The sequence below is a fragment of the Tympanuchus pallidicinctus genome, unplaced genomic scaffold (genome assembly GCF_026119805.1).
Source record: "Tympanuchus pallidicinctus isolate F22 unplaced genomic scaffold, pur_lepc_1.0 scaffold28, whole genome shotgun sequence".
Lineage (NCBI taxonomy): Eukaryota > Metazoa > Chordata > Aves > Galliformes > Phasianidae > Tympanuchus > Tympanuchus pallidicinctus.
Genome location: NW_026294745.1, coordinates 1,864,848 through 1,880,821, shown reverse-complemented (window position 1 = coordinate 1,880,821; position 15,974 = coordinate 1,864,848). Strand labels below are relative to the sequence as shown.

The window sequence follows — 15,974 nt, the reverse complement described above, 5'->3', positions numbered from 1 at the left end:
CCGCCGGAGCTCCGAGCCCGGGCGGCTCGGCGCGGAGGGTCGGGACGGCCAGGCCCGAATCGCAGAGCTGTGAATTACGTTTCCCATTGGATTTCTGGGCCTTGCTTTCAGGGGAAGTCCCGCTTCCATTCCAGTTATGAGGGTTTTGCCTCTGGCTCCTACGCCCACACCGTCGAATTAAACATGAGATTAAATATTTGCATGTGCTGAGCAACCGAGAAGCCATAAAGCAGCAGACCTAATGGTCTCTGCATCAGGAATTCTGCCAAGTGAGTTCCAACTCCATTCCCCAGCCCCAATCACCACGTGGCCCCACAAACAAACACCCATGGCTCTGCAGAGCACCGCACTGCCCTGCACCTTCACACCGCCTCGTGGCCCTGCTCCACCTAACAAAGTTCAGCCAAACTTTAACACAGCGGGCAGACGGCTGCTGACAAAGCCAAGTGCATCGTGTAACGATGGCCCTTCCTCATTGTGAACGCGTTAAATCTCCATTTCTTGTTTGCACTGCTGTCCTCTTGCCAGCCAACACATTACGGGAAGCGATGGTGCTGTCCCACGATGCCAGCAGCCAAGCATTCGCTCCCAGCCGGCCCTCGGTGAGCTCAGCGTCTCCTCGGGTTTCTCTACCTCCATTGTGTTTGCACACAAGGCAGAGCTGGAGCAGATGAAAGCCTGGGCACGAAAGGCATGTGCCTAAGGCCTTGGCTTTCTGAATCACAAGGTTAGAGCAGAATCCAGTGTTTTCCAGAGGAGAGGAAAGGGGGATGTACATCTTGCTAGAGGCCTACAAAGGAGAGTTTGAAGATAGGAAGCTAGAGTAAGCGACCTGCTCGCAGCAGCATTGGTGCTCTGGAACAGCTAACATGAGGATGCCCAGTCCCACACCTGCCCACGGGCTGACCTCCACATGGGGGAAAAAAAACAACCTGGAACACCCCCACCCCCCACCAAGGCCACTCCACTACTATGAAATATGATTCACAGCAAATTAGATCCCAACATCCCAACATACACCCTTCTCTCACAACACATCTTACCACTCACAATACCCGCCTGGCCCACCAGCATAAAGTGCTGAGCTGCTCTCCTCAGCCACCCTGGGAGACTGCTCCATTCTGCCCCTTCCAGCAACACAAGTGACGAATGAGCTGCAAGGCCCTGGCAGTGTTGCCCCAACCCTGCAGGTGCCCGAGGCCATGGATGGGCCCTGAGCAGCCTGAGCTGAGGGGCAGACAGCCCATGGGTTGGGGCCGGGGCATTTGAGGTCCCTTCCAAGCCAACCACGCTGTGATTCTATGTTCTATGAGCAGGAGGATGCACACACCAAGATTACAGAGTGATTTTCAGATGCTGGGTAAACTTCGTAGAGCTGACATTTGAAAGAAAAAAAAAATCACATAGGATATAAATTAGCAAATTGGAAGTCGGGAAAAGAGGGAGAACAACGTAATAAAATGAACTTTTCTGATTGCAATTGCTCTCTGAAAATCTCATCTTGTACAAGAGCAGCTAGCCATTCACAGATACATTTAATACACCAAAAGAACTATTAAGAAAGCATTTTCCAGCATGATTCTTTCAGCCTGTCTACACCAGAGAACACTAAATTACAGCAAACAGCAAGGAACCCTTGTGCAAGCAGTTCTAGCAGTGCACATCTGACAGTCCTGGCACAGTTTACAGCAGTTTAGAAAACAGAATGAGCACCGACCCAAGCCATGCCTGTACTGCTGTAACTGTGTCCACACCGCAGCCTTGCGTGATGTAATATGTGTGATATAAGTAATAAATTACATCCCTAATTGAACTGCTGAACTAGCCTTACTGAGAGCTGCATGCAAACAGAGTACTTTCTATTCTGAACTGTTGGTGCTGATTGCTCCTCACCTGAACTCATATATAAGTCAATATCATAATCTTCTCCACAGAAACCAATTACGTTGTCACAAACTGAGACAATAACCTCAAGCGAAGAATAAACAGCAGGAGCAGATGAGTGCCAAAGAACTGGATTTTATTCTCATGCAAATATCCTTAAGTAGTAAAACCAACGTGAGGGGAGTGAGACTACCACCCCTGCACTCTGTATACTTGCTCTTGAGCTGCTCCAGGACCAACAGATCTCAGCTGCAGCTGTCAGTGCTCAGAGCCAAACAGAACCTGTGGTGTCAGCCACACACTGGAGTTCATCACAGAACATCTTGAGTTGGGTGATCCTTGTGGGTCCCTTCCACGATTTGTGATTCTGTGATTCTCAATTTGAGGTGAAACATTTTTTTAAAGGCAAACCCCACAGAAATGTTTATGAACCACATCTTGTCCTGCAGCAGGGTAAAGGAGTTGCCCTGTCACTTTCTAAGGATTGCTGTTTTGGCCCAAGTGTCTGCTCACAAGAAATACAATTCTAGACATTGGATCTGGGCAAATTTCAGAATGCTTTTCTCCAGACTTCTAGCCAATATCTCAGTCACTGTCCACGTTGTCAGAGATGCTCTGACAGCTTCCTTTTCATCTTCAAGTATCCACCCAATGTCACCATCCTAGCACTTCCTATTATTTCTTTTACCTGCACAATGACATAAGAGCAGTCACCAGATGCATCACCACAATCTCTTTAATAAACTGTCTGATTCATCAACCTTGGATAAGGTAACTCAATTAAGAATACCATACTGATTAATGCTCCTCCCACATAATGCCCATACCTTCTAACCAGTAACACATGGGAAGCAAAGAAGAGGACTGCACCACTCTAGATGGCACAGCCCTGGGCTATTACAGCACAGCAGAGGAGGAGCACACAAAACACCAAGAGCCCAGGCCAAATGTGATGCTTGTAAGTCACTTAATCTTTCTCAGAGATTTAAAAAACAAACGAAACAAAAATCTACAAAAACAAAAAGCCAAAAAGCCACCATGTGGTCTTACAAATAAAATAAGACTGCTTGCTAAGCATACTGAAACATCACATATATCTGCCATATAAAGCAAAACCACCAAATCTTGAGAACGTACCGATACAACACTGAGGTCTTCTACCCTCACAGCATCAGATTTGTGGGAACAGGCAGGCACCAACAAACCCAGCAGCACCTGAGATCTGGAGGTGTGAGTGCACTCTGTACAGGAAAAGCCATGGCACAATGGAATTACCTGCTGGGAAATGAGGGAAATCCTGCCACGCTTCCTTCTTCCACAAATGCTTCTATCAGGGAACATTCCCACAGCACTGTTCATCTCCAAGAGCCATGTTCTGCCAGTAAATGCAAAATACTGAAGTAGGCTCCTAAGAAGATAAGAAATGACTGCCACGCTGTGGAGGAACATGCAAATGGATGTGGCTGCTAGCTAAAATAGTGGATTAACCAGAATATGCAACCTGTTTTCCTTGAAGTGGCTCGGTGTGCTTTGCCACACAGCACAGGATGCTCTCGCTGGGACAGTTGTGCCCAATATCTGGCAGCAGCTTTCAAATCTAGAGACCAAACCCAAACAACAAGAGGCAAACAGTGTGCTGAAATGTAAGCAAACAAAGAGCTGAAGGACAGTTTTCCCCACGAGAGCACAGGTGCTCAGCTGTCACCTACAGACCTGAATTGGGTTTGTAGGAAAACATCCAGGACAAAAACAAGCAAAACACTCTAGACTCACAAAGCTGCTTAGCTTTCATCAGACTTTCTCCACTTCTTTTGTTAGATTTGCTGATTGTCAAAAAGAAGAGCACTTCTGTGCCTTGTATTGGCCTACTAGTGCCTGCAGGAAAGTCATGAAGTTGAAACAAGACCTCATTTATATTCTCAGCAGACTTTAATTTCACTGTGCTATGGAATCTAAAAGGAAGCCATCTTCTCAGGGACAGAACATACAATTCAATTTTGTTCTGAAAAGTGCAAGCAGGATTAATGTCCGTAATTGCACAGCACATAACTGTGGAATGACAAACGCCTTCCACACTGCTCTGCCAATGTGCTTCGATCCAGAAACAAAACTATTAAATCTCAGATTTGTAACTTAAAGCTCGAATGGTTTTCATCTTGGGGCGGGGGAGAACACAAGGATGCTTGAACACTTGATCAGATCCCAGTCTCAGATTTTTTTTGTTTTGCTGGCCAATTCAGCAATGAAGGTAGTCGGGCTCCTAGCGACACAACCTTAGACCCATCAAGTCAGTTCACATCCACCTCATTCAAAAAAGCTCTTATGACTGAAGTAGTTTTCATCAGCAATTCTACTGTCGTGGAATAAAGAGAAAGCAGCTATCTTGAAAAATGGCAATTGAGACCTTAGTTAGAAAAACTCATGTTACTGAATATTCTCACATATGTTGGAAGAATGACAATGGGGAAGAACACATACATTTTCCAGTACAATACTTTTAAATCAACAGTTTGAAAAAAAAGATGTCTATTCATTTTTTCCAATCTGTTCAAATTTCTACTCCGAGCCAAAAAGGCTCTAATTTACCTGTTTGATGTATTAATCACATAAAGGTATCGGTCAAATTTCAAAGCAAATGGCTGGGAGTTGATAAGAAGGGAAAATATTAAGTCAAAGATGGAAGATTAAGAAGGTGCTCATTCAAGTCCTTGCTATTTATAATTACTCCCTGAAGGGACACAATATTTCAAGTACAGCCTCTTGAGGTGAGAAATAATCTGTCAAGTCACCAGGCAAAGCTTTTAGACTGACTGTGAGGCAACATGCAGCGAAGCTCTTTGGGCACGTTATGTATGATACACAAGCACCAAACCCTGAGACTCCTTCGGCCTGTGCAGAGTTATTGCAGAAACAAATTTGTCTCAAGAACTCACGATTGTAAGAGATCGAAGTGCTCAGAAAAATAAACAAGCCAGGCAAGGAACTGCCCCCAGGAAAGCAGGCATTTCACACAAGCTCTTAGCAGCGTCAGCAACTCTGCACTCCTTTGCAAAGTACCTGAAGGAATCCTCACTTCTGGTGCATCAGGTTTCTTTCTGCTCCCAAAGAGTTAGCAGGGAAAAGGCTTAGTTCTGTATGCGTGCAGCTACACTGGGAAGTCCTCTTAAATAAAGAAAAAAAAAATCTCCCCAACCCCAGCTATGTGGTTTCACTTCTTAATGGATCTGTCAAGAGCCAGAACTGGGGCACCTGTCTGAATAAATGTGGGACTCCTCTCAGTGGCAACGATTGTCCCTTCGGTGTAAAAGAACAAAAATTTTCACAATTACTTACATAGCTTATTCCGATCAAAATTGAAATGTAAAGAGAAAAACAAATTTTAATTGATCTTGATTTTCTTTTGTATTTAAGCTACTTTCTGGTAGAAGAATTATTAGCATGTGATAACTATTAAGAGTTATCTGATTTGCAACAGAAGAACTTAATAATCAGGGCTTTTTATCAACAAAAGGGATTCCTAACACATGTTTGTATAGACAAATCTTGCACACTGGACATTTGTAACTGTTGTTGATGCCAAGCAGAGGTGCAGCAGTGCTGTGTGAGATCACTTCAAACACCTTTACACTGGTGCCCAGCAAGGACAAAACGCGACAGCCTCAATCCCCTTCTTGTTCTCGTGGCATTTGAACAACTGAAGTAAAACTCAATGTGAATCACAACCAGAAAAAAATACAAAGTCCAACAAACTACACAGAATTCTTCTGGTGTCCTGCCTTTTTTTCTTCCCTTTCCCTATCACTTTCCTACAGAAGACTGAATTTTCACTTCAGTTTTCAAATGCTTGTTTTCCATTGTCAGTGTTTGCTTTTTAAGATGTTCCTATTGTCACAGGAAGTACCTGAACAGATATCCAAGGCTGGCCCGTCCTGGGGAATTTGGCACAGGTTTCCCACTGCTACTAGGAATGTAGCCTTGCTGGTGGTAGCCCCCAGGCAGGCTGCTGGAACCGATGCTGTTTTGATGTTGTGCCATTTCTGCATGCTCAGATCTGCTTCAGACACCACTCAGGTTAAAGCACTAATTGCTCTAAGTAGCACCTCCGCGCTCTCACTGCTCTGGGTGGAGCTGGCCTAGCAGGAGCTATGGTAGGAATTCTTAGTAAGTAAGCAAGTAAAAACTGGAAGTATTTATGCAAAGGTTCTCAAGAATGTTCTTTGTCCACCTAGCACCTCTTCCTCTGCATGTAATGAAAACGAGATGTAAAACAATGCTCAATACTTCTGAAAAACCACAGCTAAGATCTTTTTCAAATTGCAATTTATCAAATCTCTTGAACTGATGCTTCTTCTTCTAGTTTCTACTTGCATTCAAATTTGCTGCATCCACTGATTCTTAAACCATTTACTAAGTACTTCTGCTGTTTGATCCAATGCACAAGGTTACGTATATGCTCATAAAACTGGAGCCCTACTTAAAGAAGCTCTTACTAGAAACTGATACATCTTCTTCCCTTCCAAGCATTACTAATGTAAAATACAAAGAAGAAAGAAAGTTTCCTTGTTAGAAACATGCCTAAGGACCTTTGTGGGCTCCAGATATGGACAGACTGAGAGACTGACTAATAGCATGGCCTTTCATTATTTACAATACAGGTCATGTCTAAGAATCTAACACCCTCCTCATCACTGTTGTCTACTTTTTGTGTGTGCTGTGTATTTCAGACCATGAACAATGATCAGAAACTTTACTTCCAGACTACATTTATTTATGGTATGTTTGTACTTACTTGTTCTCATGCCAACTTTGCCCACTACATAAAATAATTTTTCTCCTCCCCTGATATTTATATTCCCTGAAGTACTCACACAAAGCAATCACCTCTCCCTTCAACTTTGTTGTGCCATGCTGAACAAGGCATGTTCTTCTAGCCTCCTCTCTTAAACAGTGCATCTTGAATACCATTTGTGGTCCCGGAGTTCCAAACCCACCCTCATCTCAAAACCACCTCTAGTGGAACTAGAATAGAGCAATAGAGATGATCAAACATGGTATGGCTTGTGTACTGGAAAAGACCAAAGTTACTACTGCGTTCCAGCTTAAGAGTATAAAGAAAGCGACCGAGAAGCAGTAACAGGGATGTAACAGAAACACTGACAGCACACAGAGGGCAAACGCGACACCTCGCTCCAGTTCCTCAGAATCCATTATGAACAGGGCATGGAGTGTATTTCTGATATGAAGGAACAGATCTGAAACAACAAAAGGAAACTGCGGGGTCGCTGCTGCAGGGTGCCACAGCTACTAGAAAGACCAACCAAATGCAGGAAAAGGTGTTTAAAAAAAGAAATTAACATTTCAATTTGCGACATGTAGTCATTAATTTTAAACAGGGATATTGCCATTGCCCTCTGATACTTTTCAAGTATCTTCTCTTAAAATCAAGAAGTTACAATTACATGGAAAAAGTGAATGAGCAAGGGGTCAAAAAACCAGCCATGTTTTCCAGTATCGTTAACCAGCCACTGAAAATTACAGCTTCATCTCCTGCTCCCAGCTAGACCCACATGTACCTGGATGCTTGCTGTCACTACAAATGCAGCGGTTCCAGGTTTGTGGCAGGTAAAAGGGATGAGAATCCAGCTCTGTCTGCATTTCTCACTCTTCACAGAACAACGGAGTCAGGCCAAAGACATTTTACTTTTTTACAGCTGCTCTTCATAGACAGCTAAAGATCTTTATCACAATAAAAACAGAAGGCACTTCCACAGAGTGCAATTATGTGTTACTACAGCTGACTATTGCCTTCCAGAAGTAGGAAATGGCTGGAAAAAAACGTATTTTCTGCTTCAGCCATACTCTGAGGTCCTTTCATAAAACATTAGCCCTAATCCTTGCACAGATTAAATGGGAAATCCGGTATTGTAGGGCTGAAAATCTGGAGAGGGGGCTTCAACACATCATTGATGGCAGCTCTCTACGTCATTGATCACAGATGTGCCACCGCGGTGACTTTAGTGTAAGCCAAGCTCTGCTCTCCTTCCCTGCCACCCCAAAGTCCGCATCCCAGGGCTGGGAAGGAGCTCATTTCTTACAGTTTGTTCTCACTCCCATAGGGTAAGAAATCAAAAACCTGAGGCAGTACATCCTACAGAGCTCTTCTTTTTGCACAGCAGACTGTCATTACAATAAAACACAGACAGGGCTCAGCACCAAGCAAGGACAAACTACTGCTGCACAAACCAGCAAAGCAATGGGAACATATTAACAGCTGCACGCTTGCCAGCAGAAATGTGCTGTCTAGCCAGCAGGTACACACACTGTCAGCCCTACGTCCGGACATGTAACATTTCACATTCCTGATCCTCTGATGAGGACTAAATTAGGATCATTGTGCATATCCTAGGATCCCTGGCAAATCAAACACATTGTTAAATGAGTCATTAGCAGACAGGCCTCTTCTGAAAATGGACTTCTGACAACGTTCTCTTCCGGGGCCAATTCTCACTACCAAAAGGGTTCTTGCAAAAAAGTCACAAAGATGAGAAGTATGATCCAGAAGAGGTGTCTATGAATTGCACGCTGCTTCCCTATTACCATAAAATAATAATGATCCCGATGTTTTACCACAAAGCTTTCTGCTGAAGGTTTCACAGATCCTTATAAAGATTAATTTCACTCCTGGGAAGAGAAGCAGGATCCTCTAATCTGGGAAGGCTCAGGGAGAGGAGAGGTGTCTTTTGCCTTGTATGACACCAGGCTGCAGCAGAGCTGGGAGCAGAACACAGACCTTTGCCTCTCATTTTGTACACCAAATATAAGATCATCAAATGCTGCCTATTTATTTTATCTCCTCGCAAAAACATTTTTGATTGCTACTTCTGTTTCTTTTCTCAGTGAATAAATTTTTTAGAGAGAGCTGCAGTAAATCTGACAGCCCCAAATGCCTTTAGAAAGGATAGACACAAGCAATGTGAAATGGGGCCACGGCATATGGATGGGACTCACATACTTAATGCAGTGTCTCGCCCGTTGCCTTATCCACTGTGAACTGAGATTCGAGGGGAGAGAACTCGTTTCCTTTCTAAACCCTGGGATTTCAGTCTTCAAACTGCTGTTCTGCAGTGCAGAGCTGTGCACGCTGTTGGCACACCACACCAACAGTGCGTAAAAGAAACTGTGACTCAATTTTAAAGGGAAATATTATTTGCTGCTTCTATAATCACTGATTACTAAGGATATATTATTTCCAAAGACAGTCAGCCTAACTAAGCAGGACTTTTCACGTCTTGTGTTATTCACAAGCTTCAGCCATTCACCTGAATTCAAGGACCTTTTACTTTTCCAAGAGTTCTCTACCTCTGCCCTGTGTTTTCCTCATTCCATCTCTTTTCAGTGCTTGGTCCTCTCCTCATCCTCCTCTCTTGCTGTCTGTAGTCTCTTCCCCTCCTTTCTTTACAGTCATTTCCATTTTCTTTGAAATGTTTTGGCATTTAGTGCCGGCTTTATTCTTCCTTCTCCATCTGCTGCTCTTGTCTTTCTAAATTTCTTCTGGAGGCTTCTCCTGGGAGAAAGGAAGAGCCACGTTTTTTCATTTACTGCCTGCTCTTCCTGAATTTCAGTTTTGCTTCTTTTGCTTAAAGGACTAAATCAGACAATCCCCCTCCCCCTGGAGCTGGTGTACCACTGTAATGTCTTCACACCAGCCCCACCAAAGCCAGTACCACGGTGCCCTTCCTTTACACACCAACATCTCTAGAAAGTCACTGAAATATCTGGCATTTCTCCTGTATGCTCGAAGGGTAATACTGCAGCAAGCAAAACTACCACCAGGTGTTACTCCCCTGCCTTGCGCTCAATGCTCATGGCGCCTTCCAGCCCTGCTCCACCAGCTGAAACCCCATTTTAAGGGAGTTCATCCTCCCTAAGGGTTTTCTTCTCTATCAAATCTTCTGTTTCATCATCAGGACTCACAGGGGACAAAGGAAAGCTAATGAAGCTTAACCACTTACATCACTGCTTTTATACAGACTTCTCCTATACTGTCTTTCTAACGTATTTTAATTTGGGGCTCAAAGTCACAACCCTGAGACATGTCCCAGCTGCCTCCCTCCTCCGGGAACAGACCAGGAGGACATGGAAGGTAATACAGATATCTGGCATTAGAAGAGTCCAGGAAATAACAAGCTTCTTCTGCAAAACATTCAGCCCTATCGGCTGCACGCCTTTCAGCTTCAGCATAACACAAGTTGATCTCCAATTAATCACTGATTAATTAAACTAAGTATGAAGACTGTGGTGAAAGAACTACTTCTGTTACAAGTTTCTATTTGCCAGCTTCAAGATAAAGCCTGACTCTGTGAAAGTCTTCCTCTTATTTCTGTGATGCATATAATTGTTATTGTAGCTTAGCATGGATGCCTTTAAAACATTCTGCTTTTAAAAAGGATACTGGAAAACAAGCACCAGAAAGCTAAAAAGCCAAAATCCTGTAGCCAGCAAGATGGATTTTGCAAAAAGAAATGAGATGAAAATTGCACAAAAAACCCAGAATCTTTTACAGTTACAGTTATGTTGCCAAATATAAGAAATGAGCCATCTATTGACAATTCCAAAACGAAATGAACAAGAACACGAGCAACCACCAAACCTTCTAAAAACCTCCAAACATTAAGATCCTTGCTCCTACCAGGCGCTCCAAAAACACAGCACAAGAGCCAATTGTTTCTTAGATTTGCTTTGCAAGTTTCATGTACCAGTTCTGCTCCGAGCACAGAGATTCTGCTTTATTCCATGTCTGGAGATACCTGACCAGTAAACGAACAGCAGCCATCAGAGCAGCAGAGTGACAAATCTGACACCTACTCCTCTCAGTTTTTAAACAAATTGTTGTTTGAATAAGTTGTTATTTTCAGTTACATCAATGTTTTAAACACAATGCGTATTTCTATGGATCTGTTATAATGCAGAAGGGAGAAATGTATTTAGCAAGATATAACTGATCTGAAATGCACCCAGCTAAAAGACAGAAATAAACCAGAAGCACAACTCCTGCTCACTCTGCTCCATTCTTCCCTGGCAGCTGCTGAAGTTTATGGTTTCCCACTTCCCATCTGAAAACAGCAAACTCTCAGCTACAAGTGACTAAATGTAAAGCCACAGCAAGTACACCAGCAAAGAGAGAACGGGGAAAGTAATTTGCTCAGCTAATGACTTGAAAGTTATACACGATCACAGTGACAACAGATTTTCACAGAGAAGCCTGATTTAAGTTGATTGACCCTTTCAGCATTTCTAGGGAAACTACGTATTATAAAACTAATTCAGTGAAAAATGACAGTAAAAATAGAAGCGATGAGACATCTTCTAAATAAGCAAAGCTGCTTTTACAGCATGCTGAATAGTTGGAGTGTGGAGAACATACCACTGTTATAAATAACAGTCACCCTTTTGACTTTATTCTTAATTATTTCAAATTCTTTGTAGGCATTAACGAAGCAAGCCTCACAGTTTTGTGAAGAAAATTACTCCCATATAAAGGAGGAAAAATGAAGGTATGGGTTCAGAAAACAACCCTTTGAAGTTAGTGGAAGATGTACAGAAAACATAGGAGTTCTCACAGTGTAAGAAAAGAAACACCTTCTCATCCAGACCCAAGTGTTTAGCAAGAGACCAGTCTGTAGCATTTATACAGCATTTAAACTTACACAAAAAGTTACATCAACACTTTCAGATGTAGCTGCAATTTGTGAAAGACCAAGTCACATCCAAGTTTTATGCAGATAAGTGAGGCCCAAACAAGTTCTTTTTTAATGGAAACTGCCCATTTCTCCCTACTGAGGTACATTTATGTTCTGCTTCAACACGTAGTCATAAAATTATCAAAAAATAACCTTCCATGTTGGAAGTGCTAGCTGCTGCCTATGTCATATGAAACACTTTGCCAGAATACAGCTGAAAAACCACTAAGACCTGGCACAGCAATGATTAGTAGGTAATCGTGTCTCATTACCTTTGGGGTCTTCTTGGGCCAGCTGACCACAGGGACACCCGAAATCGCAAGATTTTGGTCATCATCAGCATGTTCTTTCAGAATGTTCTGTTGTGAACGAAAAGGTCTTTATTAACCAGAGGAATATTCTTCCGACTCAGGAGCACAGAGACTTCATGACTGTAATATCCCACCCTCACGAAGAAGAGTGATGTGCGCTCCACTGATTTGTTACATCTCTAAGTTCATTTTCCTTCAAAACTTCAAGTCACAATGAAACCCTTGCATGTCTTTAAGATGCAAAAGATGCATTTCTTTGCAAAACAGACAGCGAAATCACTCACGAATAGCCTCAAATGTTACAGATTTCTTTAAAATTGGTGTCTCCAAAAGACTAGTGTTTCCCACTGGTACCGGTCTACTACCAATATTACCTCTCCCTGTACGTACACACTAGTTTGCTGAAACCCAAGCAATCACCAGCACCTGTCCCTAATCAATTCTGCAGAAGACCCAGGAAGATTTGGACTCTAGCACCATTAGTCCTGCAGTCACGGGGCGTTGGCTGGGCAGTTTAGAGGCATCTCGAATGCTTGAATACAAAGCTGAGTCACGATACAGAACCACCACACATTGCAGCCTTTATGTATGGCAATTCAAGAGCACTGTCATTTCCACTGCCTTTTCTTCCACAGAGAAGTGCAGGTCAGAGTTGGTGCAACCCAACTCCCTTTGCGTGAGCAAGTCAGACATTCAGCTTCCTGCACATTCACTAAATTATCTGACTTGGGCTAGTGCAGTATGAAAGGAAAAGATTGGTCTTCCCTCCTTCCCACCCCCTCCAAATGCTTTGCGCTGATGAAACCTCATGCATCCTAAAAATCTCAGGAGTGGGCTGTGCTGGCTCACACAGCTCCTGCTGCTGTGACTCACCGCCATTCCCATACAACTCAATGCAGGGGTGGGGAAGAAGAACTCCTTTTAAGTGTACTCAATGGTGCAGTCAGGAACGGTCCGCGCTCCCTGCGACTCCCCCTGTGCTTACTAACCTAGCCACAAAGCTCTTCATGTGGAGTGCAGGCTGCTGGAAGAGACAACAACCGAAAACAAAAAACAAGTCCAAAGGAAGATTCTGCTGAGCTGCTGAAAACTAAGGCCCGAGTAAGTACTGCCAGGTTAAGGAAAAAAAACTGCTCCAAGAGCACAAACAAGGACTGCAGGTTGGAAACTACTCCTAATGTAATTGAGGAGGTCACACAGACAAGGAAAGTCAACGATGTTGCTCCAAATTACAATGACTTCTTGAAAAAAAAGCTTAACTAGACACCACCAGGCATTGGGCACTCTCAGTCCCCAGTGCAGAGCTTTAATAAACAGAAATTTCACACACCATGCTAAGAGATCCTAAAGTACAGTAATTTTTTTTAACATGAAACACACTTGGAATTCCTCTGTAATCAGCTAAATACGATGACACGCTGTAGCCCAATGAGCATCTCAGCAAGGCTCTGCACCAGTGGCCATGGGCTTTCCCTCCCTGGAGCTACAACAACTTGCTGGATTCTGCTCAATTACCCCCCTGACCTTAATCTGGAGGTGCTTTCCTATCAGAGGCCGCAGAACCAGCACAGCGCTGGTCCTGTTATCCCAGTAAGGCTGCTTTAGATGTTGACTACCCCCAAAGCAGTCCTATTACCAAAGTGAGTCATACCAAAAGGCAACACAATGCTTGGCACAGCCTACAGCACACAGCCAACACGACGGTCTTCAAGTGGAAGATCTTTCAACTTTCACACATTAGTTATAGCAAATGAACTCCTGATGGAGTTGAGCAGGGCTAAGTGAACACCTCTTTCCTCGTGTCCATTTCTTGTGTCCTTTTCACACTAGAACAGCAATCACAGCATTACACATGACAACATTCTCAAAGTTACTCTTCAGTCATAAAAACTGAGAGGCCTTTGTGTTGTAGCAAAACCAAAATTCTTCAGAGGAAGAAGGCAGCTCTTTACTTTGATACGCTTAAATTTGGAAATTTGCAGGACAGCAAACCTCAACCTTCCCACTGAGGACTGTGAGAAACTCTGAGATCAATAGAAAGCAGAGCACGTTCCAGGAACTTGGCAGAATACTGCAGGTTTCTTGTTATCATATGTATCACGTGAAAATATTATCTAAGGAGAAACTTAGAACTGTAGCAGTTTATCGTATCAGCCAGCTGAAAACAATACGTGTCTCAGCAGCAGAACCATAACCAAGCCACAGCTGCACAGCCAAGTGTCAAATGTCGGCACACGGCGGGGTGGATGGAGGCAGCCTTCTGTTCACCTGCTAAAGGGGGAAAAATAAACAAAAAACAAAAACCGGAGATAAAGAAAGGCATGAGGCTCCAGTTAGCCAAACAACTTGATGCTCATCCAGCACAAGGCCGCCTGATTCACTGCACTTGAAGGCTGTGGTGACAACAGCAGGTAAGAAGGAAAGAAATTGATTAAGTATGTATGAATTAAGCTTAGGCATTAATTTCACAAGCACAGCAAGGAATAACTCCCCTGAAATGCATTCTGTAAAGGGAGGGTGGTTTTTTTTCTGCCATCAGAATAAGAACAGGGTAAGATTTCTTGGCAAGAAAAAGTAAGAACATATTTCAGTAGATATCATCTGTCTTGCACAAGAATCTGCTGCTGCTGCCAAGGAGTTGCGGATATTTGACAAACTCCGTTCTGCAAACTGAGTTTCTTCTGCCCTAATGGACTTCCACAGTGCCTTTGAAAGAAGAGCAGCATTTTTGCTTTGAAGTGGGGAAGGTCTGTGGCATTTTAAGAGGCCGATCTCACAGTCCTCTTCCCCAACAAGGGAATTATCATCCTGCTAGTAATGCAGGAAATGCTGTGTGCTGAAATCAGAGACTGCATACAGACAAGCAGCGCTGGCAGTGTTTAATGTGGGCTGCAGACTGCTCAGGTTTACCTGTCTGTGATGTGGGGTGCAAACTGAAGCAAGGAGCAAGGTGGTTACCTCTCTGTTCTCTTCTTCATGCCTAAGCCCACCCTGACTGCATCTTTAGCAGGCTGCCGTGCCGTTTGGCAGCTAAATATGAAGTGGAGAAGCCACACAAGGAAACTCTTTCAATCCCCAGGGTTACCATCTTAGAAATATTTATTCCTCATCCTATTTTTTTTTTCTTCCTCATCTGCTCACTGTAGGAACATGTGTGACACTTCAGCTGCTATTTCATTTTTAAGTTGAAATACAAGGAGCAAGCCATGCCACAGTTTCATACCTGAGCTTTAGGGCATGCATATGTGGAACACAAGGTGCAACTGCAGGCTGTGTGTGCTTCCAACAGATAACACCAACAGCAGTGACGTGGCAGCAATGGCTGCAGAGCCTGCTGGTGCTCACCCTGCCAGCAGCTACACTGCCTTCTGTTCTCTGTGCGGTGTGGGTCAGCAGAGCACCCTCACATTTGCTGCACATACTCTCTCACACAGAGCCCAGCAGCAGACACTGGGATACAGACAATATTGCATCTCCTCTGCTGATTGTTCAGATGCCATCTGCTAGGGAGTGAACGCTGCTGTCAGTAATCGCTGCTTGGAAGCTGCTGAGAAGCTCCTTTAGTGGTGAACACCAGGCTTGTGGGATACAATTCCCATACAGCAGAGCTGCAGTCAACAACTATTTAATTCCTTGTTTGAGATGAAAGAAGAACCGACCTGCTCCCCAAGTGAGGCCCGTGCTGTGCTCTGCAAATGAGCCTCCCTTGCATTGCTGCACTCCATCGATCATGGTGATAAATGGGATCTCAATCTGCAGAGGCATCAGCTGGACACTTCTGGACTGCTGTGTCCCCCCTAGATAGTCACAGTTAGTTAGGAGCTTAGACAACATGCAAGGAGTTTACACAGGCTTAGATTAGTTTTCACTCTCCCTTCTCATAAGGAAAACAAATTACTTCACTACAGAGAGTCTCACCTACTTGACATTAAATACTGCATATAGCTGTAGTTGTATTTACCACACAGTGCAGTAATCCACTCACACATACTGTATCCTTGCTTCAGACAGGAAACCATGAATTCTCTGCAAGTTATCC

General features: G+C 43.7%; 1 protein-coding gene across 1 annotated transcript in view; it reads right to left on the bottom strand.

Moving 5' to 3' along the window:
- The window catches only part of KDM2B (lysine demethylase 2B), a 99,565-nt gene that overhangs the window by 24,399 nt on the left and 59,192 nt on the right, over nucleotides 1–15,974 (bottom strand). Inside the window, 1 exon segment of the mRNA XM_052690929.1 lies at nucleotides 11,897–11,983. Coding sequence (XP_052546889.1) covers nucleotides 11,897–11,983 — 87 coding nt within the window.